The sequence below is a fragment of the Amphiprion ocellaris genome, chromosome 8, assembly GCF_022539595.1.
Source record: "Amphiprion ocellaris isolate individual 3 ecotype Okinawa chromosome 8, ASM2253959v1, whole genome shotgun sequence".
In the NCBI taxonomy this organism is placed as follows: Eukaryota; Metazoa; Chordata; class Actinopteri; family Pomacentridae; genus Amphiprion; species Amphiprion ocellaris.
This window is the reverse complement of record NC_072773.1, coordinates 1,942,881-1,967,997: the sequence shown is the minus strand read 5'-3', so window position 1 is coordinate 1,967,997 and position 25,117 is coordinate 1,942,881. Positions and strand designations below refer to the sequence as shown.

Genomic DNA, 25,117 nt, shown 5'->3' with positions numbered 1-25,117 from the left:
GAAAAAAGTTTTAATGTTCAGTATTAATCTACAATGTAGAAAATAATACAAATAAATAAACAGCATTGAATGAGAAGGTGTGTCCAAACTTTGGACTGGTAGTGAATGTATGCTGGTCGAAATTTATTTGGTTTAAAGGAGTAAATTTAGACCAAAGATACGGTGAAAATAAAACATGTTCACCCCCAACCTGGAAGTCCTTAGTGAGGGAGGCCACCAAGACACCTATGACTCCTTCTCCTTCCATAGTGTCTTCCTTGTATGATGTCTCTGTCTTCATTTTGTTTTAATTCTGTTCTGAACTATTTACTATTCTACAGACATTAAAGTTCAAATTAAAGGAATAAGTTTAAAAAATAAAAATAAATAAAATTTGAAATCTGGGAGGAAAAGTAGAAATTTTGAGATATAAGGTTAAATTTTTATCTTAAAAAATTTAAATATTGAAGTAAAAACTGAAACTAAGAGATAAAAAGATTTAAAATATAAGAAAGTAAGAAATCTGGGATAAAACAAAGTAGAGCGTTTGAAGCAAAAGTTACAAATTTCAAGATAAAAATAAAAAATCTGACATTTACAGCTGAACTTATGAGAAAACAAAGAAGTAGTTAGAAATCTGAGATTAAAAGCACAAATGTTTCAGATAAAAAGTACAAAGTTCAAGCTTGAAAGTTAAAAAAGAAATTACAAGTTGAAATCGAGAGATTTAAAGCTAAAAAAAGAACAACATGAGAAAGCTGGCATCAAAAGTAAAAAACTTTTAGATATAAAGTGACAAATCTTCAAAGGAAAAATAATAGGCATGAAATTAAAAGCTGAAAATCATGAAATAAATTGTTTTAAGAAATGAAATCATGTCAGAAATCTGCAGATAAAGATTCCAAATGTTGAAGTTTAAATTTCTGACGTCTGAAATAAACCAACAGAGACCAGAATGTCTTTATGAGTTTTATTGTTTAAAAGAAGCTCAGAACCAATCAGGAATCACAGATAATAAAAGTTACTGGAGGTTTTAATAACATCAGAATAAAAAGCTGCTCTAAAATGATCCATTAAAAAACACATTCTGAGATAAAAACGCTAAAAATACGACGTTCAAAGTTGGAAACAGGAAACAAAAAGTTAAAAAAGAAAGAATTAGTCAGAAAAACACATTTTCTTTGATTATTTGGAATAAAATAGCAACTCTACAAAGTACAGATATTTAACGTTTACGTTTAGAATCTACTCTGAAAAAACACTGCCTGCAGTTCAACTGAGAATTTACAAAATTTTATTGTAAGCAATTTTTTTTAAATCAGGCATGTTGACCAACGTGATTTTGATGAAATATCATCAATTTCAAAGTTAAATTTGGGAATTTTTCAGACATTACCAAACATCATACATGAAAACACTGCCTGCAGTTCAACCGAGAACTCTCAAAAAATATTTTTGGCTTCTTTTTGTTTTGATTGTGATGAAATAATAACAATTTTAATCTTAGATTTGAGAATTTTCCAACATTATTTCACATCATACATGAAAACACTGCCTGCAGTTAAACCGAGCATTTGCACATTTTTATTTTTTAGCAATTTGTTTTGAAATCAGACATGTCAACTAGCACGATTGTGATTTTAGACTGATTTTTAGAATGATTTCTGATTTGAGAATATTTCCAACATTATTTCATGTTATGCATAAAAACCAAACTGTTCAAAAAAAAGCAAAGTTTTTAGGTCAAATATGTCAACTAATGTGATTTTTATGAAATATTATCCTTTTAAACTTAAATTTGGGATTTTTCCCGACATTGCTTCACATCTTCCATGAAAACACTGCCTGTGGTTCAAACAAAAACTCTTCAAAAATTTTTTTTTGCCAAAAGTTTTTTAAATCTAGCATGTTGACTAATGTGATTTTGATGAAAAATCATAATTTTAAACTCAGATTTGGGAATTTTTCCAACAGTACTTCATGTTATACATGAAAATACTGCTTGCAGTTCAACCAAAAACTCTAGAAAATATTTTTGCCAAATTTAAAAAAAAAAATCAGACGTGTTGACTAAAGGGATTTTGAGAAGATATGCTATATTTTAAATTTAGATGTGGGAATTTTTCCAACATTGCTTCACATCTTCCATGGAAACACTGCCTGCAGTTCAACTGAGACGTGTTTTTGCTCATTAACAGGACGTTTGTGTGTCTTCAGGTGTTCTGAGTGTCGAGTCGATTTGTTCCTGATTGTTTCTGTCTAGATTCAGACTCTGGTAGTTGGGCTCTCCTCCTGACCATCTCATAGGTGGCAGACTGGAAATTAAAACAACATTTTAGTTTGAAAAAAAAAAATCACCAAAACAACAACAATAATCATGTTAATTATCTCATTTTAACACTTTTACTGGTTTAGAGTTTTGCTGAGGTTGTTGTTGTTCATTACATTCATTTTGGTTTTCAGATTGTTGAAATTTTTATCTTCAAATCATAAGTTTTAACGCAGAAAGACAAAATAACACTGAAAAAAGCACTGTAAAAGAAAAAAACCCTCTGTAGGCAAACGGTTTAAATAAAAGGCAGAGGTATACTGCAAAATTATAAAACTGAAAATAACAGCAAATATCTGTAAAATATAGATTTTTTAGCAGATTTAATTGTGAATTTTATGGTCACATAAAACAGTGATAACAAAGAAAGATCAGAGACAGCAGGGCCTCTTCCTGGAGCCAGGTCTGGGGGGAAGCTCACCAGAGAGCACTTGGTGGCCGAGCCTTGGGGCCCCGTGGGGCTCACAGCCCGAAAAAGTAAGACGGGGCCACCACCTGGTGGGTCCACCAGTCACTGGGTTGAAAACCAGGGTTGGGTGCTATTCCCACCAGGCAGTAGGCAGGAGTGGGCATCTGGGTGCACTGCCCCCTGGTGGCGTAGACTAGTTCTGGGGACGTGGAACGTTATCTCACTGGTGGGGAAGGAACCGGAGCTGATGGAGGTGGAGTGATACCAGCTAGATATAGCTGGACTCATCTCCCCACACAGCAAGGGTTCTGGAACCAGAATCCTGGAGAGGAGCTGGACTCTCTCCTTTTCCAGAGTTGCCCAGGGTGAGAGGCTCTGGGTGGTTGTGGGGAAACTCAGCGCCTCCCTTTGTTGGAGTTCTCCCCGGAGAACCAGAGGGTCGCCTCTCTGAGACTTTGTGTTGCAGAGAAGAAAACTCTGACTGTTGTTTGTTCTTATGCACCGAACAGCGGTTCAGATTATTTGGTGTTCTTGGAGTCTCTGGGTGGTTTCTGGAAGGGGGACCACCTGGGGACTCCATAGTTCTCCTGGGCGATTTCGACACTCATGTGGGCAATGATGGAGAAACCTGGAGAGGGTGATTGGGAGAAATGGCCTGATCTGAACCGTAGTGGTGTTCTGTTATTGGACTTCTAGTCATAGACTGGTCATAAGAAACACCATGTTGGAGCAGAAGGTTCTAATAAGTGTTCCTGGTACCAGAGCACCTTAGAACAAAGGTTGATGATTGACCTCATAGTCGTATCATCAGACCTGTGGTCGTATGTCTTGGACACTCAGGTGAAGAGAGGAGCAGAGCTGTCAGCTGATCACCACCTGGTGGAGAGTTGGATCTGATGGTGGGGAAGACTGCTGGACAGACCTGGTAAACCCAAGCATGTAGTGAGGGTGAACTTGGAACATCTGGTGGAAGACCCTGTCTGTGGGGTTTTCAACTCCCACTTCCAGAAGAGTTTCTCCTGCATCCTGGGGCAGGTTGGGGACATGGAGTCTGAGTGGTCCATGTTCAAAGCCTCCTTTGTAGAAGCAGCTGTTAGGAGCTGTGGTCTGAAGGTCACTGGTGCCTGTTGCAGCAGCAACCCAAAAACCTGCTGGTGGACATCAGTGGGGAAGGAAGGCATCAGGCTGAAGAAGGAGGCCTTTCAGACTTGGCTTGCTCGGAGGTCCCCTGAAGCAGCTGACGAGTATCAGTTGGCCAAAAGGGCCAGGGAGTTTGGAGAGGCTATGGAGAAGGACTTTCAGTTGGCTTCAAGGAAGTTCTGGCAAATCCTTCGATGCCTCAGGAAAGGGAGGCAGGACTTTGTCCAGACTGTGTACAGTCAGGGTGGAGAACTGTTGACCCGTACTGGGGACATTGTCGGGCGGTGGAAAGATCACTTTCAGGAACTCCTGAACCCGGTAAACACGTCCTCTGCAGAGGAGGCAGAGCCTGAAGACTCAGGGGCATCTTCATCCATATCTGTGGCAGAGGTTGCTGAGGTAGTTAAGAAGCTCCTCAGTGGTGCCAGGTGTGGACGAGATCCACCCTGAGATGCTGAAGGCTCTGGACATTGTTGGACTGTCTTGGCTGACACGTCTCAACCTGCTGGAGGGATTATATATCTCATCTGGCCTGGGAACGCCTCGGGATCCCCCAGGAAGACCTGGGAAGCGTTGCTGAGTGGAGGGATGTCTGGAACGACCTGCTTCATCTGCTGCCTCCACAACCCGACCACGAATAAGAGGAAGAAAATGGATGGATGGATGGATTATGAAATAAATTACTATTTGTAAAAAATTCAGATTTTTTATGTCCACATTATTTACAGTAATCACCTGTTTTTCTCAGTTTAAATATAATATTATGTATATTTGAAAATAATATTTCAATCCTTGATAAAGTAAAAAATATTATGTTTACACACATTTTTATGTGGACATTGTGTACTGTTGTTATTTATTTTTACTAAATATTATCTGTATTTTTTTTTTTTTTAAATCTGATTTTTAAAAAAAATTTCTGTAAAATTGTTTTTTAGTCAACTTAACAGTTTAAATGTAATTAAGTTTTTAAAAAACATTTTACTTTGATGAAGTAAAACTGTAAAAAAAAATCAAATAATTTTTAAAAATAATTTTTTATGTTGACATTATTTACATTTTGTTGTTTTTACTAAATATTATCTGTATCTTTTTGAAAAAAAGAGAAAATCTTAATATACATTTTGTTGTCATTACTTTTTCACTCTTCAAACCTCAACATTGTTAATTTGTCTTTCTAACAACAGCAAGTATCTGTAACATAATGATATTTTTATCTGATTTAACTGTGTAACTTTATGGTCACACATTATGAAATCAATTATTATTCTATTGTTACTATTGGTAAAAATTCAGTATTCTATATAAAAAATTGATAAAATGTTTTTTGATCAACTTATCAGTTTAAATATAATTAACTATTTTTCAATCCTTGATAAAAGTAAACCTGTGAAAAACACAAAAAGAACAAATTATTCTTTCTTAATGTCTTTTAAATGTGAACATTATTTACGTTTTTTTATTTTTACAAAATATTATCTGTAATTTAAAGAAAAACAGGGAAAAAAATTAAATTGTAGCGTATTTACATTTCACTTTTCAAACTTTAATATTAATATTTTTCTTTCAAATAAATTACAAATAAAAAAAATTCAAGTTTCTAAAAGAATTATTAAAAAAAAAAACAGCAGATTTGTGATGTAGACATTTTTAAGAGTTTATCTGTAAGAATTAAAAAATAACTTGCCATTTTTCAGTCTTTAATACTGAAAATTATTCGGTCAAATGTATAATAATGTATAATATGTATTATACAGAAAAAAGTCTAATAACTTTTTTTGGAAAATTAGTTTTACAGTCAGATGTTGTCAAATAAAAAACTACTATTTGTTAAAATACAGATTTTTGATGTGGACATTACTAAAGATTTGTGGAATTTCTGAAACGGTAGCGCCATTTTCTGAACAGTTGGGGAACGCAAACACAACATTATCTAAACTAAATAATTTATTCTGTGAGATCATTAATATCTACCCTGAATTTGAGTTGAATTTTTGCAGCTTTAATCTTGTTTTCTGTATTTTATTCTAGTAAACGGAGACAGGAAGAGTCGGAGACGTTCACCTCCATGTTCCTGATTTCCTGATTCTCCTTCTTCAGTTTGTAAAGAAGCAGAACAACGACGGCCAACATCCCTCCGATCACCACCGAACCTCCGACCACAAGCAGCACTGGAAGGAAGTTTAGTTCATTCAGCTCACAAACGTACGTAAATAAGTTCAACAACACCAGAGTTTATCACGAATAATTAGTCCAAAGTTGCCTCATGAGCCGAGAAAATAGAAACAACTGAATTAAATGAACGAAACTTGAGAAAACAAATTGAACAAACTCAGAATGTTAAATTAAATCAATTTTGATTTGCTCTGTTTTTTACATTTTCTACATTTAAAGAAGATTTTCTCAAAAGTTAAAAAAAAATTATGTTCTTTCAGCATTTTAAACAATTTTCTTGCTTTAACTTAATGTTCTTGTGTTGAGTCGACACAATTTATTAGAGTTGATTCAACTTATTTCCAAGGTTTGGACTTAATTTAACCAGACGGGGACAATTAATTTAACAGTTTAACACAAAACAAAACAGTTGTTGTTCATTTGTTTGTTTCTTTGTTTGTTTGTTTGTTTTTAGTATTAATCAATTCTGTTGGACCAGTTTAATGTTCTTGTGTTGAGTCAACATAAATTATTTGTTAAACTTAATTCAAAGGGTTCAGCATAACTTAATTTGATAAAGTCGGTTAATTAACTAATTTTACAGTTTTAAACAACTTGAGTGAATGAAGTTGATCCAACAGAACTGCTAAATGCTAAATAAAAGCAGCTTAAAAACATGGAAATACTTTATTTAAATAAGTTAATCCAACTAATAACTCTTGACCACATTTAACTGCAGTCCAAAATTAACTGTTTAAATGAATTTAATTACAAAAATAATAGTATTTAAACATGATTAAATAGTTTTCTATCAGCATTAAGCAGCTTAACGTACTTTTGTTGAATCAATATAATTTATTAGAGTTGATTCAACTAGATTTCATAAAAATAGACACATTCAGTTCTTCACAGAATGTAAAACTTGTCTTTCTGGAGAATCTTCAACTGTAGATTTGTGTTTTTTAACTGAGAATGAAGCTGAAGGAGGATAAACGGAGATGAATTTACCTGAAAACTGGTTGAAGGTTTCAGGAGGTGGATTGAATGGAGGGGATCCTGAACTCTGGGCTGTTGATGGTGTTGATGGTGTCAGTGCAGTGGTGGCTCATGGGAATGAAAAAGATTCAGAGTCCAATTTAGGTCAAATGAACTTGAACAGGTTCAGATGCAGCAAAAATTAATGTTTTTCAAAAATATTTATTGTTATTTTATAGTTATTGTCTTGAAAATTGAATATATTTGTTAGAATTTTTCTGAAAAAGTGAAAAGTATTAATTTACATGTTGACAGTATATATGTGTGCGTGTGTGTGTGTGTGTGTGTGTGTGTGTGTGTGTGTGTGTGTGTGTGTGTGTGTGTGTGTGTGTGCATGTGTGTGTGTGTGTGCACATTTAACACATTTTTGCCCTTATTTAATTAAAAATTAGAATTAACTTTTTAAAATGATGAATATAATAACAGGGCTGCACAGTGGTGTAGTGGTTAGCACTTTCGCCTTGCAGCTAGAAGATCCCTGGTTCGCGTCCCGGCTTTCCCGGGATCTTTCTGCATGGAGTTTGCATGTTCTCCCTGTGCATGCGTGGGTTTTCTCCGGGTACTCCGGCTTCCTCCCACAGTCCAAAAATATGCTGAGGTTAATTGATCATTCTAAATTGCCCGTAGGTGTGAATGTGAGAGTGATTGTTTGTCTCTATATGTAGCCCTGTGACAGACTGGTGACCTGTCTAGGGTGTCCCCTGCCTTCACCTGAGTCAGCTGGGATAGACTCCAGCCCCCCCATGACCCTAGTGAGGATTAAGTGGTGTATAGATAATGGATGGATGGATGGAATATAATAACATGCATATTTTCACAGGTGTTAATTTGTTGTTTTAAGTAAAACTTCACAGTATTTAAATCAAACTTTACACATTTCCCTGTTTTGTTAATTTACAGATAAAAGCTGATAGAATCTCAGAAAAATGTCATCATATAGTGTGTGATGTCGTGTTGTTGGTGTTTTTCACTGTTTTTTAACATTTATTTCCTCTAAAAGACCAAGAATGGTCCAGATGGGAGAGTTAAAGTCGTCCTCACCTGATAAGAAGCAGAACAGCAGAAGTCGCTGGACGTTCATCCTCAGTTTCCTCCTGATGTAGAAAAGTGATCGACCTCTTTGTTCCTTCAGCTCTTCAGCTCCGATCAGAAGCTCTGGTTGCTCAATCGAGTTTCCTGCTGTCAGTCGTTGCAACGCCTTCAAGGAAAGACAAAAATAAAATGTTTAATCATGATAAGGTTCTGAGAACGTCAGAATTTCCACCATGAAGTCACTGTTAAATCCTAAATCATCAAAATCTGTTTCCAAGTGAAGTCAAATCGATACATAGATTCAAATATCAGCAATATCTGTAAAATAATAACATATTTACCATCATGGAAAAAATGATTAGACCACCCTTGTTTTCTCTGAATTAGTGAACAGGAATGGGCTGCTGTGACAGCAGAACAATGTGAGAAGCTGATGGAGAACATCCAAGACGCATGGCTGCAGTCATCAGAAACAATGGTGATGAATCAGCACTAACTCCTGTGTGGATCATGGGACTAAAACAGACAGAAAAGAAAATATGGAATCCTAAAAGCTGTTTTTGTATATATATATATATATATATATATATATATATATATATATATATATATATATATATATATATATATATATATATATATATGGCATGCCGTTTAGGAAATTGTATATATATATATATATATAATCTAGAATTCTAAATATATGGAATGAAAGTCGGAATATATTGAATGAAACTGAATATATATAATGAAAGTCTGAATATATGGAATGAAAGTTGGAATATATTGAATGAAAGTCGGAATATATTGAATGAAAGTCGGAATATATTGAATGAAAGTCGGAATATATTGAATGAAAGTGTTCAGACTTTCATTCCATATATTCGGATTTTCATTCCATATATTCAGAGTTTCATTCCATATATTCAGACTTTCATTCAATATATTCAGAGTTTCATTCAATATATTCCGAAATTTTTTCCTACCGAGCCCCAGAAGGGACATGTCGGTATGGCGAAACGACAATGGAGGACACCCACCTGTACGAGAGTTTTATTGAGGTTTATTTTGAAATCGGCCTAAAACACAAAGACATTCAAGCAGTGCTTAACAAGAGGCACAGTTTTCACATAAACGATACTGCTTTTCGAGCAAGCTGGTTCCAGTGCAAGTTCGGAGCCAGTGTCTGACTGAGCACCAGTTCCTTGTGTTTCCACCAACTAACCACCGGCTCCTGGGGACGCAGCAGTTATCGGCCAAAACAATCCCGCTTTGACCGGCTGCATTCTGTGATTCTAGCCGGGGCTGCTTCCTTTTCCCCTTCACTCTGTGTTCCATCTCCTCCAAAGCATCTGGATTGGGTTCAGGTCAGGTGACTGTGGAGGCCAGGTCATCTCCATCATCTCCTTCTTGGTCAGATAGTCCTTCTACAGCCTGGAGGTGTGTTTGGGTTCTTTGTCCTGCTGGAGAATAAATGATGGTCCAACTAAACCAAACCAGATGGGATGTCATGTCGCTGCAGGATGCTGTGGTAGAACCATGCTGGTTCAGGGTTCCTTCAGTTTGGAATAAATCCCCAACAGTGTCACCAGCAAAGCTCCCCAACACCATCATACCTCCTCCTCCATGCTTCACGATGGAACCATGCATGTAGAGATCATCCATTCACCTTCTCTGGTCTCACGAAGATATGGTGGGTAGAACCAAAGATCTCAGATTTGGACTCATCAGACCAGAGCCCAGATCTCCACTGGTCTAATGTCCATTCCTGGTGTTTCTGGGTCCAAACTAATCTCTGCTGCTTGTTGCTTTTCCTTAGTAGTGGTTTCTGAGCAGCTATTTGACCATAAAGGCCTGATTGGTTCAGTCTCCTCTGAACAGTTGATCTAGAGATGTGTCTGCTACTAAAACTCTGTGTGGCATTTATCTGGACTCTAATCTGAGCTGCTGTTAACTTTCCATTTCTGAGGCTGGAGACTCGGATGAACTTCTCAGCAGCAGAGGAGACTCTTGGTCTTCCTTTCCTGGGGAGGTCCTCATGGAGCCAGTTTGGTCGTAGAGCTGGATGGTTTTAGAGACTGAACTTGGGGATACATTCAAAGTCCTTGTAGGTTCCTGGGTAGTTCCTCGATGGTTCCTGGTGGGTTCCTGGGTAGTTCCTAGATGGTTCCTGGTAGGTTCCTGGGTAGTTCCTAGATGGTTCCTGGTAGGTTCCTGGGTAGTTCCTAGATGGTTCCTGGTAGGTTCATGGGTAGTTCCTAGATGGTTCCTGGTAGGTTCCTGGGTAGTTCCTAGATGGTTCCTGGTAGGTTCATGGGTAGTTACTAGATGGTTCCTGGTAGGTTCCTGGGTAGTTCCTAGATGGTTCTTTGTAGGTTCCCGGGCAGTTCCTAGATGGTTCCTTGAGGATTCATTCAAAGTTTTTTCAGTTTTCTGGACTGACTGACATTCAGTTCTTATAGTAATAATGGACTGTCATTTCTCCAACGACAACAACCTGACTCCTGCCCAACACAACTGATGGTTCCAACCCCATTACAGTTTTTCTCAATTCGTAAGACACTGTTCCTGAAAAATAGCACACATTTCCCAACACACTGCACACTATTTTCTTTATTTGAACACAATTCACAAAGCACTGCACACTTGTATAAAAAGTGTACTTTATTGTCAAAATCTGAACTTTGTTTCAAAATTAAGACACACGAAGCAAAACTAGGACACTGCACTGCTAAATACAAAACACTCTTCTCTCACTGTGTTTTCACATGAAGTATAAAAAATGATACAGTCCTCAAAAATGACAACTTCAACACAAATGCATCCTATAAATGAATCAGAGGAGTCATTGCAGTGCCTGACTGTACATTATAAAATAAAAATAATGTTAGACTAAAATACAGCACTGTATTGTACACAGTACAGTCTGCAGATATTTACACCACGTCTGCATCAATTCTTTCAGCCTGGTCAGACCTCAGGACCTCATCAACAGATCGACCTTCTGCTGATGGTTTTAGGTTTTAATCCTCGTTCTTCTTTATTCCATTTACTTTGTGTAAAGCTCCAGTTTCACAGAGCATGATACTGCCACCACCATGCTTAATGGCAGGTTTGGTGTTCTTGGGGTAAAAAAATCTAAGACCCGTCCATGACAGTCTTAAACCAGTCCTGAACCAGTCCTTAAAAGTCTGAGTAGATACTCAGTCTTCCAGGTCATGGTAATTGTAGGAGCTTCAGTAGAACTAAACTGGACATGTTTCGTAGGTTCTTGAAGATGTTTCACCTCTCATCGAGGAGGCTTCTTCTGTTCATCTTCTTCAACTGAAGAAGCCTCTTGGATGAATCTGATTGAAGAACGAACTGAAAGAAAAGTTCTGATCATGATTCTGTTCGTCTCTTCAACAGCTCAACACATCAAGTTGATCGCAGCTAAAATTAACGTGTTTCCCAACGCTGAAGGAACAAATGGTTCTATCATATGTTCCTTTGGTTCCTCTGGAGGCCGGAAATTCTTCTGTAGGAGAGAATGTAAAGAGGAAGATGTCCTGATTAAAACTGATGAGGACACATCTCAGAACGGCAGATACAGCGTCCAGTACGAACACAAATCAGCCCAGAGAGGGTTTCTGACTGTGAACATCGCTCAGCTGATCAAGTCCGACTCAGGACGGTACCGATGTGGTTTGGGCGGATCCCTGGTTCCTCAGAGATATGTGGACTTTGACATTAAGGTTACTGATGGTGAGTTTCTCCTGATTTATTTTGTGTAATATTCATAGTTAGTGACACATTTGAGGCCACCTTCCACCACAGGAACACTTTGGGGCTTCAGAACCTTTTGGCAGGTTCTGATCACAAGAACCACCTCCGTAGAACCACTTTCAGGGCTGTTCTATGAGTCATTTGTAAGTTGTAAGTTGTAGTAAGTTGTCTAGTTTTGAGTCGTTCTGGAAAAGTTTCTAGGTGTTTAGTGTTGATGTCTTAGATAACTGGATCGATGTTTTTGTCATTCTGGTCACATTTTAAGTTGTCCTGGAAACAAATCCAGACAGTTTGGATCAGTTTGAGGTAATTTGAGCATTTTTTGAGTAATTTGGGTAAAATTATGTTCAGTGTTTAGACTGTGACACCTGGATGGATGTAAAACTGATCTGGTGTCAGTTTCTATCAGAACTCAGATGTGTTTTTCCTCCTAAATGTCATGGTTCTATCTGCTGGACTGATGAAGTTCTGAGGCTCAGAAGTGATTGAAAAAGTCCAAAAGGTGATAAATCTGGACCCCCCTCTATAGACTTCAAGGACCTGGAAAGTTCTAAATGACACTAAACTTAAAGACTGGAAGCAGGAAAGTAGAACGTCCCCTGGAGAAAGTTCTAGAGTAGACCTACCGACAACTGGAAAGATCACTGATTAATATCTTCGAACCGCCTTGAGCCAAACTCTAAAAGGTAAAGAATGAAATAAACTTCTAAATGTTGGTCATGTTTCCACCTGTGAATTAAAGCAATGGATTTATCTGAAAGCACCAAAACACCAAAGAAAGAGACGAAACACTTCATAGTTCTGCTTTCACTTTAACTTTAATTGTTTTGCACTTTCACATCTTTGACTACTAAAAATGTCCGAATAAGGCTTTTTGTACACAACAAGAATTCTATCCAATAATAATTCAGTACTAAAACTCATGCATTTCTGATCTCGTTGTACATCGGTCCAGAATCCTTGACCTCACTGTGAACCATCCTGCAGGAAAAACTCACAACAAAACGTACAAAATGTATAAAATTCTAGTTTGATGTTAAATATCGACAGTTTAACACATAATAATGTTAAAAAATACCATTTTCAAAGGCATTTGTGATTTCACAAATGATTAAAAGGCAAGATATGAAACTCTTTAAGATAACTTACAAAAAATCAAAAACAGACGGATATAAAAGTGGAATATTTTCCCCTCGGTTCACACTGTTGGTCCGTTTTCTACCGTGTCTTCATAAAACTTTGAATAATTTGTCTAATTTCTCAGCATCACAGCTATAAATTTCTGTACATTAATCCCATATTCCACTGCTGGTAATGAGGAGTTTTAGCCACAGGAGGCAGCAATGAGCAGGTACTTATGATGCAGTCCTGATATTAGTCTCTGGGCGGTTTCACCACTGTTTAAATTACTGCGGTAAAAATGACCTGTAACGGCCATTTTTCTGAACAAGGGATGACGAATGTGGCACCACTTATCAGGTACAGTCTTAAATTTTTCCCCAGGCAATTTCACCACTATTCAAACCAAGTTTCTGCAATGGAAAATGACCAGGAACTGCCATCTTTCATCAGCGGGATGGGGTCTACTGTATCACTCATCAGGTGCTTATGATGCAGTCTTGATGTTCATCTCTGGGCAGTTTCAACACCAATCCCACCTTGTTCCTGTTGTAGGAAATTATGACGAGCTGCCATCTGTTAACATGGAAGGGAATCTAATGTACCACTTATCAGGTACTTATGATGCAGTCTTGATTTTCCTCTCCAGGCTGGTTCACCACTATTTACACCAAGTTCCTGCAGTGGAAAATGACCAGGAACAGTCATCTGTAAACGTGGAAGGGGATCTCCAGCAACACTTATCAGGTACTTGTAATGCTGTGTACCATCTCTGACCAATTCTAGAGTTTTTTTTCTTTTCTAACCCTTCAGCCTCTCTTAGGAAAGACTTGGAATAAGCACAAATGCATTTTTGATTCATACAGATGCGACTTCACCTCAGTTTGAACTGATTTACAGATGCACCACCAGTAAATGCTGTATCTGGAAGACAACAAGAGGCAGCTTTCCACTGGAGGAACTCTGCTGTGCAAGATTTAACAGTTTGAAGTGGGTAGAAAACCAGCAACAAGTAGCAGTTCCTGGACCTCATGCCAGTTCTAAGTAGGAAATGGAACAACAGAGAAGAATGTAAGGACATCACAAGCAGAAACAAGAGGTAATAGTGACCAGTGTAAAGTAGAAGAAGTTTGTACCGCAGTATGAATACTTTTTTTTTTTTTTTTTTTTTTTAACCACCGAAAGAGGTTCTAGAGAAACATTTCTTGTGGTCAGAACACACAAAAATGGTAAATCCACCCTGAAAACAGAACACAAGTTAATGCAATGGACACCAGCCTGGAATGGGGGGTCTACAGCACCACTTATCAGCTATTTATGATGCAGTCCTGACATCTTTCTCTGGACAGTTTCACCACCAGTCACAAAAAACAGCCGGGAACGGCCATCTCTAAACATGGAAGGGGGTCTACAGCACCACTTATCAGCTACTTATGATGCAGTACTGATGTTCAATGAAGAATATCAGGAAAACAGTTTCTCAGAAGTACCCAACACAGAGTTGGCACTTTATTTGCCTCTGAAAACAACCCTGACAGGTTCTACAGGAACAGTTCTTGTTGTTGAAGCATGTAGTAAAGTGATCCTAAAAAGATGTTAAAGCTCCTGCAGTGGAAAGTGATGCGGATCTGCTGCCTCTAAACATGGAAGGAGGTCCAATGCACCACTTATCAGGTAGTTATAATGCAGTCCTGACACCCCAGCAGAGTCACCCCCAATCACACCTTGTTGCTGCAGTGGAGGACGTCTTCAAAAAACGCTTCATAATACGTTCTTTTCCCTAAAAAAGGGGCCTAAAACAGGTTCTCAAGGGACTGTGCCTGCAGTTGGAACGTGGTCAAAAGTTCCCATCTTGTTCCTGCAGTTTAAAACAGTTTAAGGAGAAACTCTGAGACCAAAGCTTCAGAGATCAGCCTCCACCTGCCAGTCTGTTGTAGAGCATCTCCATAAGGTCCAAAGGAGGGAACAGAACCAGAACAAGACCCTTCACATGTGTCTTTACTAAGTTTAGCAGGACATTCTCACCATCTAAACCCCAAAACCCACCGGCAGGTTCAAAAGTCATGGGAAAATGGTGATAAATGGTGTCACCAAAATGACTCCATTTATCAGAGCCAGAAACTGTGAAGAAAGATGAAGCTACTGCATCAATAAAAAAAACAAAAAACGACTTCAATTTACCTTAAGGACTCAAATCTTGTTTAAAATAACAAACTTCCAGATATGTTCAAGCCTATTCAAGTAAGTTTGAACCATTTTTGAGTTATTTTGAACAATTCTTGACTAATTTTGGACTTTTAAAAAATATTTTGGACCAATTTTGAGTCAATTTGGACAATTTTATGTTACTCTGGACAAGTTTCAAATAGTTTTGGACAATTTTAGACGGGACAGCAAAGCTACTGGATGAATAAAATTAATGCAGCATGGTTCAGAAACAGTGAACAGAGGAGCAGGCTGTTGGAGATACATTCAGCATGGTGAAACAACATTCTACAGATGATGAGCAGAGAATTCAAAACTGGACTAAATATTGTTCAAAATGACTCAAATTGGACATTTTAAACACACTTTGAGTCATTTTGGAAATGTTTCAAGCAATTTGAGATAATTTTTGAGTTATTTTGGACGAGTTTCAAGTCATTTTGCATTGTTTTGGATGTATTCTGAGGAAGTTTTGTGTCATTTTGAGCAACTTTGTGTTACTTAGACTGGGAGGAAAATCAAAGCTACTGGATGAATAAAATAGATGCATCATGGCTCAGAAACAGTGAACAGAGGAGCAAGTCGTTGGAGATCCATCCAGCATGGAGAAACATCTTTCTACTGACGATGAGTAGAGGCTGAAATGTGGCCTAAAAAATATCCAAAATTACTTCAACTGATCTTAATGACTTAAATCTTTTTTAAAATGACAAATTTTGAGATATTTTCAGGCCCTTCCAAGTAAGTTTGCAGTGTTTTTGAGTTATTTTCAACCATTGTTGAGTCATTTTGGACATTTTTGGACCATTTTTGAGTCAATTTGGACAATTTTATGTTACTTTGGACAAGTTTTGAATGGTTTTGGTCGATTTTAGTCCGAAAATCAAAGGTACTGGATGAATAAAATAAATGCAGCATGGCTCAGAAACAGTGAACAGAGGAGCAAGTAGTTGGAGATTCAGTACGGTGAAACATCTTTCTACAGATGGTGAACAGATGTAAATAGTTAAATATTTATAAGTGAATTCTAATTTACTGTAACTGCTGACAGAGGACATTTCTGGGTTCTTCTTCATGTTCTAGTTCCACAGAGCTGCAGGACTTTACACTGAAACATTAACCAGGAACTCCTCAGATGGTTGAAGGAAAGATGTCGGTTCCTCTCTGGTGTTTCCTTCAGGATCTAACATGAATATTTGTAAAACTCGTTCCAGGTTTATTCACAGTTTTAAGGGTTTATTTTGAACTTTTCAGGTCTTTAATCGTCCTCCTCGTAGCTTCAGCTCAGTTTCTGTCTCATATTTGAGGTTTATCCACCGTTTCCCCTCCTTCCTGTAAATCCTGAGTTTTCCTCCGATCATACGGTGGTGACGGACAGCAGAGGGTTGTAGATCTTCTTCCCGTCCGGAGACCTGGATCCGTGGGCCAGCAGCTCCTGGATGGTGATCCAGTTGTCCAGGATTCGGCGGTTCCTCCTCCTCGTCAGCTTCTTGTGGCTCAGCAGCAGGACGTTGTTGTTGTTCTGAAGCTGATCGGCGACTCCGGACGACGAACACGAAGGATCCCTGGAGGTAGAAGAAACATGAGGAACATTTCAGCACAAAAACCTGCAGAAAAGCTGAGATTTTTATTCTAAAAAGGTTCTTCTGGGAAGTTAAATGTTCTTTAGATCTAATAGAACTCAAAAGTTATATTGAATATCTTAAAAATAACTCAAGATAAATAGTTTAATGGTGAGAATATTCAGCCAGTCAGAATGAAAATTTTTTTCTGTGGAATTTTGAAGTATATTAACCTAAATTGTGAAAAGATTCTGGGTTTTTTTGGTAATTTTCATCTTCTGAACTTCTATATTTAAATTAATCAGGTTAATTTGTGTTACATATAGTGCTGTAGGAATTTAACCTCAGCTTTGAATGAGTAAAATGGTATATATATATATATATATTAGTGGTGGGACGCGATTAAAATTTTTTATCTAATTAATTTCAGACTTTGTAATTAATTAATCGCAATTAATTGCAGTTTTGCCAAATAGCAATATTTGACACAATAAGTGAAGTTTTTCAATTCAAATAAGATTGTGGTTGACAGTTGAATCAATGAATAGACATATATGTGTTTATAATTTAAAATTTATTTTAAAAAAGGAAAATGGGACATATAGAAAAAAGTGATTTCAATGACTTAAAGCCTGAATTTAGTTGTTTTTTTCCACTGTATGGCACATAAAATCAGCATAAGTAGTTCAAGGACCTTCATAAAGTTGAAAATCCACAGATTCATTCTGTTGTCATAGTTTCTGGGTCTGATAAATGGTGTCATTTTGATGGTTCTTTTTATAGGAATATCAATTTTTATTCATCTATTTTTTTAATAAACAAAAAGTTTATAATTAAGTTATTAAAAGAGATATTTTTGTTGTTTAGGTTATTCCTCCTCCAAGGAGGCAGAGCCTCAACGGAGTAAAAACTTAAACCACAAAAATGTTTCATTTCTATTTATCTGCATTTTTCATCTGTCTGCTACATTCACAGATTACTGCAAATCTAAGTGCAATTATAGTGATTTTATTCAACATAACATGCTCAGAACATCAGCATAAGTAGTTCAAGGACCTTCATAAAGTTGAAAATCCACAGATTCATTCTGTTGTCATAGTTTCTGGGTCTGATAAATGGTGTCATTTTGATGGTTCTTTTTTTAGGAATATAATTTTTTATTAATAAACTAAACTTATTTATAAACTTAAAGTTTAAAATTAAGTTTTTAACAGACAGACAAATCAATGCCGATCGTCACATAACTCCTACTTGGTGAAGGAAAAACTTAAAGAACAAACATGTTTGTTTCATTTCTATTTATCTGCATTTTTCATCAGATTACTGCAAACTCAAAGTGACATTATAGCGATTATATTCAACATTTTAAGAGTTTTTGTAAACTCAAGCACTTTCAGTCTCTTCTAAAGTGGTCTGTTATGGGATGGCTACACCGTTAGCCGTTAGCAGGACTGTCGTAGCTAACGTTAGCTCTGATGCTAACAGCAACATGTTTTATATTGAGGTGATTAGAAAACTCTTTGTTGTACAATTTGCACACAACCAGGCTTTTATCCAGGCTGCCATCAGGAAGATTTTTAAAAGGAAACTTTCCTCCCAATGAGCTCAACGTCTTTCTTCACTGTTCATCAAACTTTCTGACATCATTCAGTGCATCCTGTGGATCTTCACAGCTACAAAACAGACTTTAGGGTCAAACAGAAATTTACCAAAGAAAAAAAACTATTATATTTTATTTGATTATTTTTCTATTTTTTTTTTATGTAATTGGCATCTCATGCACTGTTGTATTTCAATTATTCTATATTCTATATATTATTTTATTCTCTAATATATATTATTTTTTGGCAAATTGTATTCTGATTTTTGGGTCTTAACTTTAATATTTAATGTTTTTTCTGTAGAATATTAACCTAAACTGTAAAATTTTTCTGGGACTTGCATCTTCTGAACTGTTAGGTTGTGCTCTATATAATGTTGTAGGAGTGGAGTTTTATCATTTTCATTTCTGTAAATAAAAATATCACCATCAGCTGTTGGCGTGATTCCAGCTGTTTCTTGGTGTTTCTGGAATATTCTGTGAATTAAAATCAACCAAATCCAGTGAGAAATAATCAGCAGGTGAGGCTTTAAAAGAGCAGAGCCTCTGTGAGCTTCCTGTGATTGGCTGGGTACAGGTGTGTCACTTTAAGCTCCGCCCCCTCACAGGTGAAGCTGATTAAAGCCTGGAGGATCAGTGATGGATGAGCATTTTACCTGCAGGATGTTTTCAGACTGAATTTGATCAGCAGCAGGTAGGAAACCAGGTTTATTTGAGGTGTTTTGGGGTATTTTCACGTCTTTTTTAGGTCTTTCCAGGTGTATATTACCGTAGGTGTTTGTCAAGTGTTATTAGGTGATTTCATGTGTTTTGGGGTGTTTTCACGTATATTCAGGTTTATTTTGGGTTATTACAGATGTTTTCAGGTTTATTTTAGGTGTTTGGGGGTGTTTTCAGGTGTATTTTAGGTTTTTCCATGTGTATTTAAGGTGTTTTTCAAGTGTTTTTTAGGTGATTACATATGCTTTTAGGTGTTTCCAGGTGTATTTCAGGTGTTTTCAGGCGTTTGAAGGTTTTTCAAGGTACTTTTGATGTGTTTTCAAGTGTTGTAATGTGTGGGTGTTTTCAGATGTATTCAGGTGTTTACAGGTTAATTTTAGGTGTTTACAGGTGTTTTCAAATGCATTGTAGGTGTTTTCAGGTGTGTACAGGTGTATTTGAGGTGTTTTCAAGTGTTTTCATTTGTTTTCACGTACGTTGTAGGTGCTTTAAGGTGTTTACAGTTGGCTTTCATGTATTATCAGAGGTTTTTCGTGTGTTTTCGTGTGTTATCAGATGTATTGTAGGTATTTCTGTGTGTTTGTCAAGTTTTTTACAGTGTTTTCCGGGTGTGTTTTAGGTGTTTTCAGGTGTTTTCAGATGTATTGTAGGTGTTTCCAGGTGTACTTTAGGTGTTTTCAAGTGTCTACAGGTGTTTTCAGGTGTCTGTCTGGATGTTCAACATGTTTACATGCGTTTTTAGGTGTTTTCAACTGTATTTGAGGTGTTTTTGGGTGTCTAAAAGTATATTTGAGATATTTTTCAGACATATTTTACGTGTTTTAAGTGTTTTGATCTGTTTTTCTGCTGTATTTTAGGTGTTATAAGGTGTTTCCCATTGCTTGTCATGCGTTATCAGGTGTTTTTCAGGTGTGTCCAGGTGTATTTTAGGTATTTTCAAGTGTTTTTAGGTGTTTCCAGGTGTTTTCCATGTGTTATTGGGTGTTTTTCAGGTGTTTTATGGTGGTTACAGGTGGTTTTAGGTGTTTTCAGATATATTGTAGGTATTTCTGGGTGTTTTCCAGGTGTCTCTTGGGTGTTTCTCAAGTGTTTCCAGGTGTCTTCAGGTGTATTTTAGGTGCTTCCAGGTGTTTTTTAGGAGTGTTCAGGTGTGATTTAGATCTTTTCGCTTCAGTTTTGCGTCTACCTGTCTCCTCTGAGGTAATCCAGGCGACTCTGCATCATGAACTCTCTTCGTCTTCGGTTCTCTCGGGCTCTGAGCAGCTGCTGCTTCCTTTCCTCTTTGCTCCAGTATCGACCCTGTTTGGACCAGAGGTTGGAGAATGTTTCAAATCAAACACAACAGAAGAACAATCAGCTGAATCTGAAGCTGGAAACAGGTTAGAAATCAGCTGCAAACTGACGTTTCCCCGCTGGATGTTTGATTATTCAGTCATAACAAACATTTAACACCTCAGTTTGGACAAGATTTAGTCATTTAGGCCCAATTTTAAGTTGTTTTGGACTAATTAAGAGTAGTTTTTGACAGGATTTGTGCTATGTTGGTCACATTTTTAATCATTTTGGACAAATTCAGACAAACTGTGAGTCATTTTAGATCAATTTTATGTCATTTTGGACACCTTTTGAGTAATTTTAGACTAATTCTGAGTCATTTTGTACACATTTTGCATTTTTTTTGGAAACACTGGATCATTTTAGATTCATCTTAAGTATTTTGGACATGTTTTTGTCATTTTGAACCAAGTTTGATTCATAATTATTTTTAACCTAATCAGGACAGATTTCCAAACATTTTGGACAGTGGTTTGTCAAATTTTTAGAGACTTCAGACACATTCTTGCCATTTTGAGCCATTTCTGAGTGGCTTCTACATAAATTATGAATCCTTTTGGTCAATCTTTGTCATTTCAGGTTGGTCTTGAAGCATTTTAAACACGTCTGACGATTTCTGACTCTTTCTGAACAAACTATAAGACATTTTGTAAAACTTTAGGACATTTTTGAATTATTTTAGACCAACGGAAACAGAAACAGAAACACATCCAGGGAACCAGTTTTACTGTTCAAACTATGATACATCCCATAATACTGATGCTCAAAGTTGGTTATAAAATTGCTTGTTCAATAGATTTTTTTTAAAAAACTAATTAAAGACAAGATTCCAATAATTTTGTTGAATTTCAGCTGTTTGGTCCGATTTTCTGGTCTTTTTTGAACAAAGTAGGAGTGATTTTGGCCGAAGGTTTAAATAACTTTTGAATAGTTTTGAGGCATTTTGGGGAAATCTGAGGTACTCTGGACAATTCTTGAGTCACTGTGGAAAAATTAGGAGTCATTTCAGGCATGTTGTTGTCAAAAACCAGATGGTTCTGAGTAGGTTTGGTTGGTTTTTTTAATGGAATATTTTCTCTTTTTAAGAGATTAATTTTGAACAAAAGTACCTCAAACAAACTAGTTTTTAGTAATTTTGGTTAATTTAAAACTCATTTAAGACAGGTTTCAGATGATTTTGAACAGATTTTCAAACAATATTTGAGTCGTATTGACAAATTCAGTCTTCATGGACCGTTTTATGAATCATCTTTGACAAGTTTTGAGTCACAAAAAGTTTCTAGGTATTTAGTGTCGGTGTTTGAGGTCATTTGGTCGATGTTTTTGTCATTCTGGTCACATTTTCAGTTGTTCTGGGAACAAATCCAAGTAGTTTGGATCAGTTTGAGGTAATATGAGCATTTTTTTGTCCTTTTTTTTTTTTTTTTTTAAACAGGTTTTAGATATTTTGTACAACTTTTTTTTGCATTTTAGGACAATATTTGAGTCATTTTAAGCAAAATGTGTGGTTTCAGAAAGTTTTAGAGGCAGTTTGGATATTTTTTCATTATTTTTTTCATCATTTCAGTTCATTTTAGTTTAGTTTTGAGTCATAATGTCAAATTGAGTCTTCGTGGGCTGCAGTTCCCTACTTCAAGGACCTGAAAGTCTCCAGTTCTGAATGTTTTAAGTGAGACTAAACTTGAAGACTGGAAGCAAGAAAGGAGAATGTCCCCTGGAGAAAGTTCTAGAGTAGATCTACCCACAACTGCCCAGTTGTTGGTAGGTCTACTCTAGAACTTTCTCCAGTTGTCGGTAGGTCTACTCTAGAACTTTCTCCAGGTGTCGGTAGGTCTACTCTAGAACTTTCTCCAGGTGTCGGTAGGTCTACTCTAGAACTTTCTCCAGTTGTCAGTAGGTCTACTCTAGAACTTTCTCCAGGTGTCGGTAGGTCTAGTCTAGAACTTTCTCCAGTTGTTGGTAAGTCTACTCTAGAACTTTCTCCAGTTGTCAGTAGGTCTAGTCTAGAACTTTCTCCAGGTGTCGGTAGGTCTACTCTAGAACTTTCTCCAGTTGTTGGTAAGTCTACTCTAGAACTTTCTCCAGTTGTTGGTAAGTCTACTCTAGAACTTTCTCCAGTTGTCAGTAGGTCTACTCTAGAACTTTCTCCAGTTGTTGGTAAGTCTACTCTAGAACTTCCTCCAGTTGACAGTAGGTCTACTCTAGAACTTTCTCCAGTTGTTGGTAAGTCTACTTTAGAACTTTCTCCAGTTGTCAGTAGGTCTACTCTAGAACTTTCTCCAGTTGTTGGTAAGTCTACTCTAGAACTTTCTCCAGTTGACAGTAGGTCTACTCTAGAACTTTCTCCAGTTGTTGGTAGGTCTACTCTAGAACTTTCTCCAGCTGTTGGTAGGTCTACTCTAGAACTTTCTCCAGTTGTCGGTAGGTCTACTCTAGAACTTTCTACAGCGGACGTTCTCCTCTATGGACTTCAAGGACCTGGAACTCTGGAAATATTCTCAGTATGAAGGTAGAACTCTGATCATTAATAAAGTTCCTGGAGATTATTCTAAATATTCTATCTTCACCTGCTTCATCTCGCTGGCAGCATCGTCGTCCGTCGTCATGCCGCTTCGTTCTTCTCGGATCTTCAAGGCTCTAGCCTTCAGCAGTCGATCTCTGACCGGACGCTTCGCCACGTATCGAGTTCCGTCGCTGCGGATCTTCACCTGGACAGAAAACGGACAAAACATCATCTCCTGGTGTAAACCTTTAAATCTTGGTTTCCTTTCAGCTCTCTGAGGTTTGATTTGAGCTTCAGCTGCTGCTTGGCCTCAGATTCATCAAACTCTTAATTTAACAAAACAGGGGAAATCTGTAAAATAGCTGTACTTTATTTATTTTTATTTTTTCCCTATCCAAAGTATACATAAATTTTCCTGCAAATAATTTCTAAATAATTTTATGACTAAAAGTTGTAAAATAATAATAATAGTTACATTTACAAAGACACAGATTTTTATTATTATTATTATTATTATTTAGTTGTTATGTATAATTTAACAATACAGGAAAAATCTGTAAAATAACAGTAAATGTTATTTATTTATTTTTACTTTTTTCCAATCCTAAATGTACATACATTTTCTTTCAAATAACATTAAATATTTGTAAAACAATGATTTTTTGCTGATTTGAATACAGTATAAAATAATATTGTATGGTTAAACACTGGTACATAAGCAAAATGAGTGTATTACTGTCCAGTTTTGGTCACTTTTTTGAGGGTCAACATGTAAATCATTACTTTTTATTTGTGATTTTACTGGATAATATCTGGAGTCTAACACAACGTGAAACACCAGTTGAAAAAATGTACAGTTAAAAGTTGTAAAAAAAAAAAAAACAAAAAAAACCCTAATTACCATGTACAGAGACACAGATTTAATTTTGATTTATATTTATAATTTGTATTACAGGAAAAATCTGTCAAATGACAGTAAATTGTTCAACAGTTAATTAATTAATGGCATCTTAATGGATCATATTTTATTGTGTCTTTGATTCTAATTAATATCAAGTTGTTCTAGGACTATTTGGATATGAATTATTATTTTACCTTCCACTCCATGCGCTGTGGTGAGGTGGTTGGTGACGACTGGGTCAGTCCCAGCGGTAAGGCCAGCCCCAGCCTGGACGCCCCTCCATGCTGGTCCTCCAGAGGACAGGGGGCGCTGTTGATGCTGCGGGGGCTGGCCAGGCCGCTGCTGCCGGTTCCCATCCCTCTGTCCTCGCCCTCCGGCCGGACCCGGTCCCCGACCCGGTCCCCGACCCGGTCCCTGACCCGGTCCAGAGGTTCCACCAGACCCTCAGACGGCAGCGTCATACAGCTCTGGTAGCGGTCCAGAGGTTTACTGTGGCGCCTTCTGGAGAAGTATGGACTTGACTCTGCACTTCCACCATCAGGCCTCCTGGGGACGCCACCTGCAATCACAAACCATAGAAAGTAGTAACATAGAACTGCAATCAACTTCTTAATCTGCAGTAACTTCACTTAGCGATCAAAGTTCTACTATCAAGCTATGAATATGACTTACCTTAAAGTCCATAGAGGAGGGTCCAAGATATCAATCAGTGAATCCTAACAGTTGTCAGTAGGTCTACTCTAGAACTTTCTACAGGGGGCGTTCTCCTTTCTGGCTTCCAGTCTTTAAATTTAGTCTCACTTAGAACACTCAGAACTGGAGACTTTTGGGTCCTTGAAGTCCATAGAGGAGAACGTCCCCTGGAGAAAGTTCTAGCATAGACCTACCGACAACTTTACAACTGTCCAATTGTCGGTAGGTCTACTCTAGAACTTTCTCCAGTTGTCGGTAGGTCTACTCTAGAACTTTCTCCAGGGGACGTTCTCCTTTCCTGATTCCAGTCTTTAAGTGCAGTCTCACTAATAGCGCTTTTCCATTAGCACCTACTCAGCTCTACTCGGCTCAACTCTACTCGGTTTAGGTCGTTTTCACAATTGAGTACCACCTCATCATGGGTGGAGTCGTCATAGCACGGTGGCCCGGCCACGGAGTTAGCATTGATGGCTAACTAGCTAGCTTATTGTCTGTAAACAGGAGACAACGACATTATTTTCAAAATATACTTGTCTGTTTAAAGTGAGCTTGCCACCAATGGGATGAGTAACGTAAATGTTTCTTGAAGTCACAAAACACTCACCAGTTTTCGTGAAGGAGTCACTCTCGTGTGTC

The 25,117-nt window shown here is 37.2% G+C and overlaps 2 protein-coding genes across 4 annotated transcripts in view; one reads left to right on the top strand and one right to left on the bottom strand.

Annotated features, from left to right (window-relative positions):
- Window positions 1-8,946: 8,946 nt before the first annotated feature.
- Window positions 8,947-14,137, top strand: LOC129349551 (polymeric immunoglobulin receptor-like). Of its 2 annotated transcripts, XR_008602601.1 has the most exons (3): window positions 8,947-11,822; window positions 13,612-13,709; window positions 13,863-14,137. XR_008602601.1 is itself a non-coding variant. In XM_055013191.1 (2 exons), exons 1-2 carry the CDS (start codon window positions 11,420-11,422, stop codon window positions 13,674-13,676), a joined length of 468 nt encoding a protein of 155 aa, XP_054869166.1. In that variant the 5' UTR covers window positions 8,947-11,419; the 3' UTR covers window positions 13,677-14,137. The 2 variants fall into 2 exon arrangements, 1 of the variants encoding a protein (XP_054869166.1); XM_055013191.1 differs by having other exon boundaries at window positions 13,612-14,137.
- The window catches only part of LOC111571577 (PDZ domain-containing protein 4-like), a 59,140-nt gene continuing 46,665 nt past the window's right edge, over window positions 12,643-25,117 (bottom strand). For both annotated transcript variants that reach the window (XM_055013190.1, XM_055013189.1), the window contains exons 15-18: window positions 23,983-24,347; window positions 22,952-23,092; window positions 20,236-20,348; window positions 12,643-16,732 (exon numbers count right to left, since the gene is read on the bottom strand). In XM_055013190.1, coding sequence (XP_054869165.1) covers window positions 16,525-16,732; window positions 20,236-20,348; window positions 22,952-23,092; window positions 23,983-24,347 — 827 coding nt within the window. In that variant the 3' untranslated portion in view covers window positions 12,643-16,524. The remainder of the gene's footprint in view (window positions 16,733-20,235; window positions 20,349-22,951; window positions 23,093-23,982; window positions 24,348-25,117) is intronic.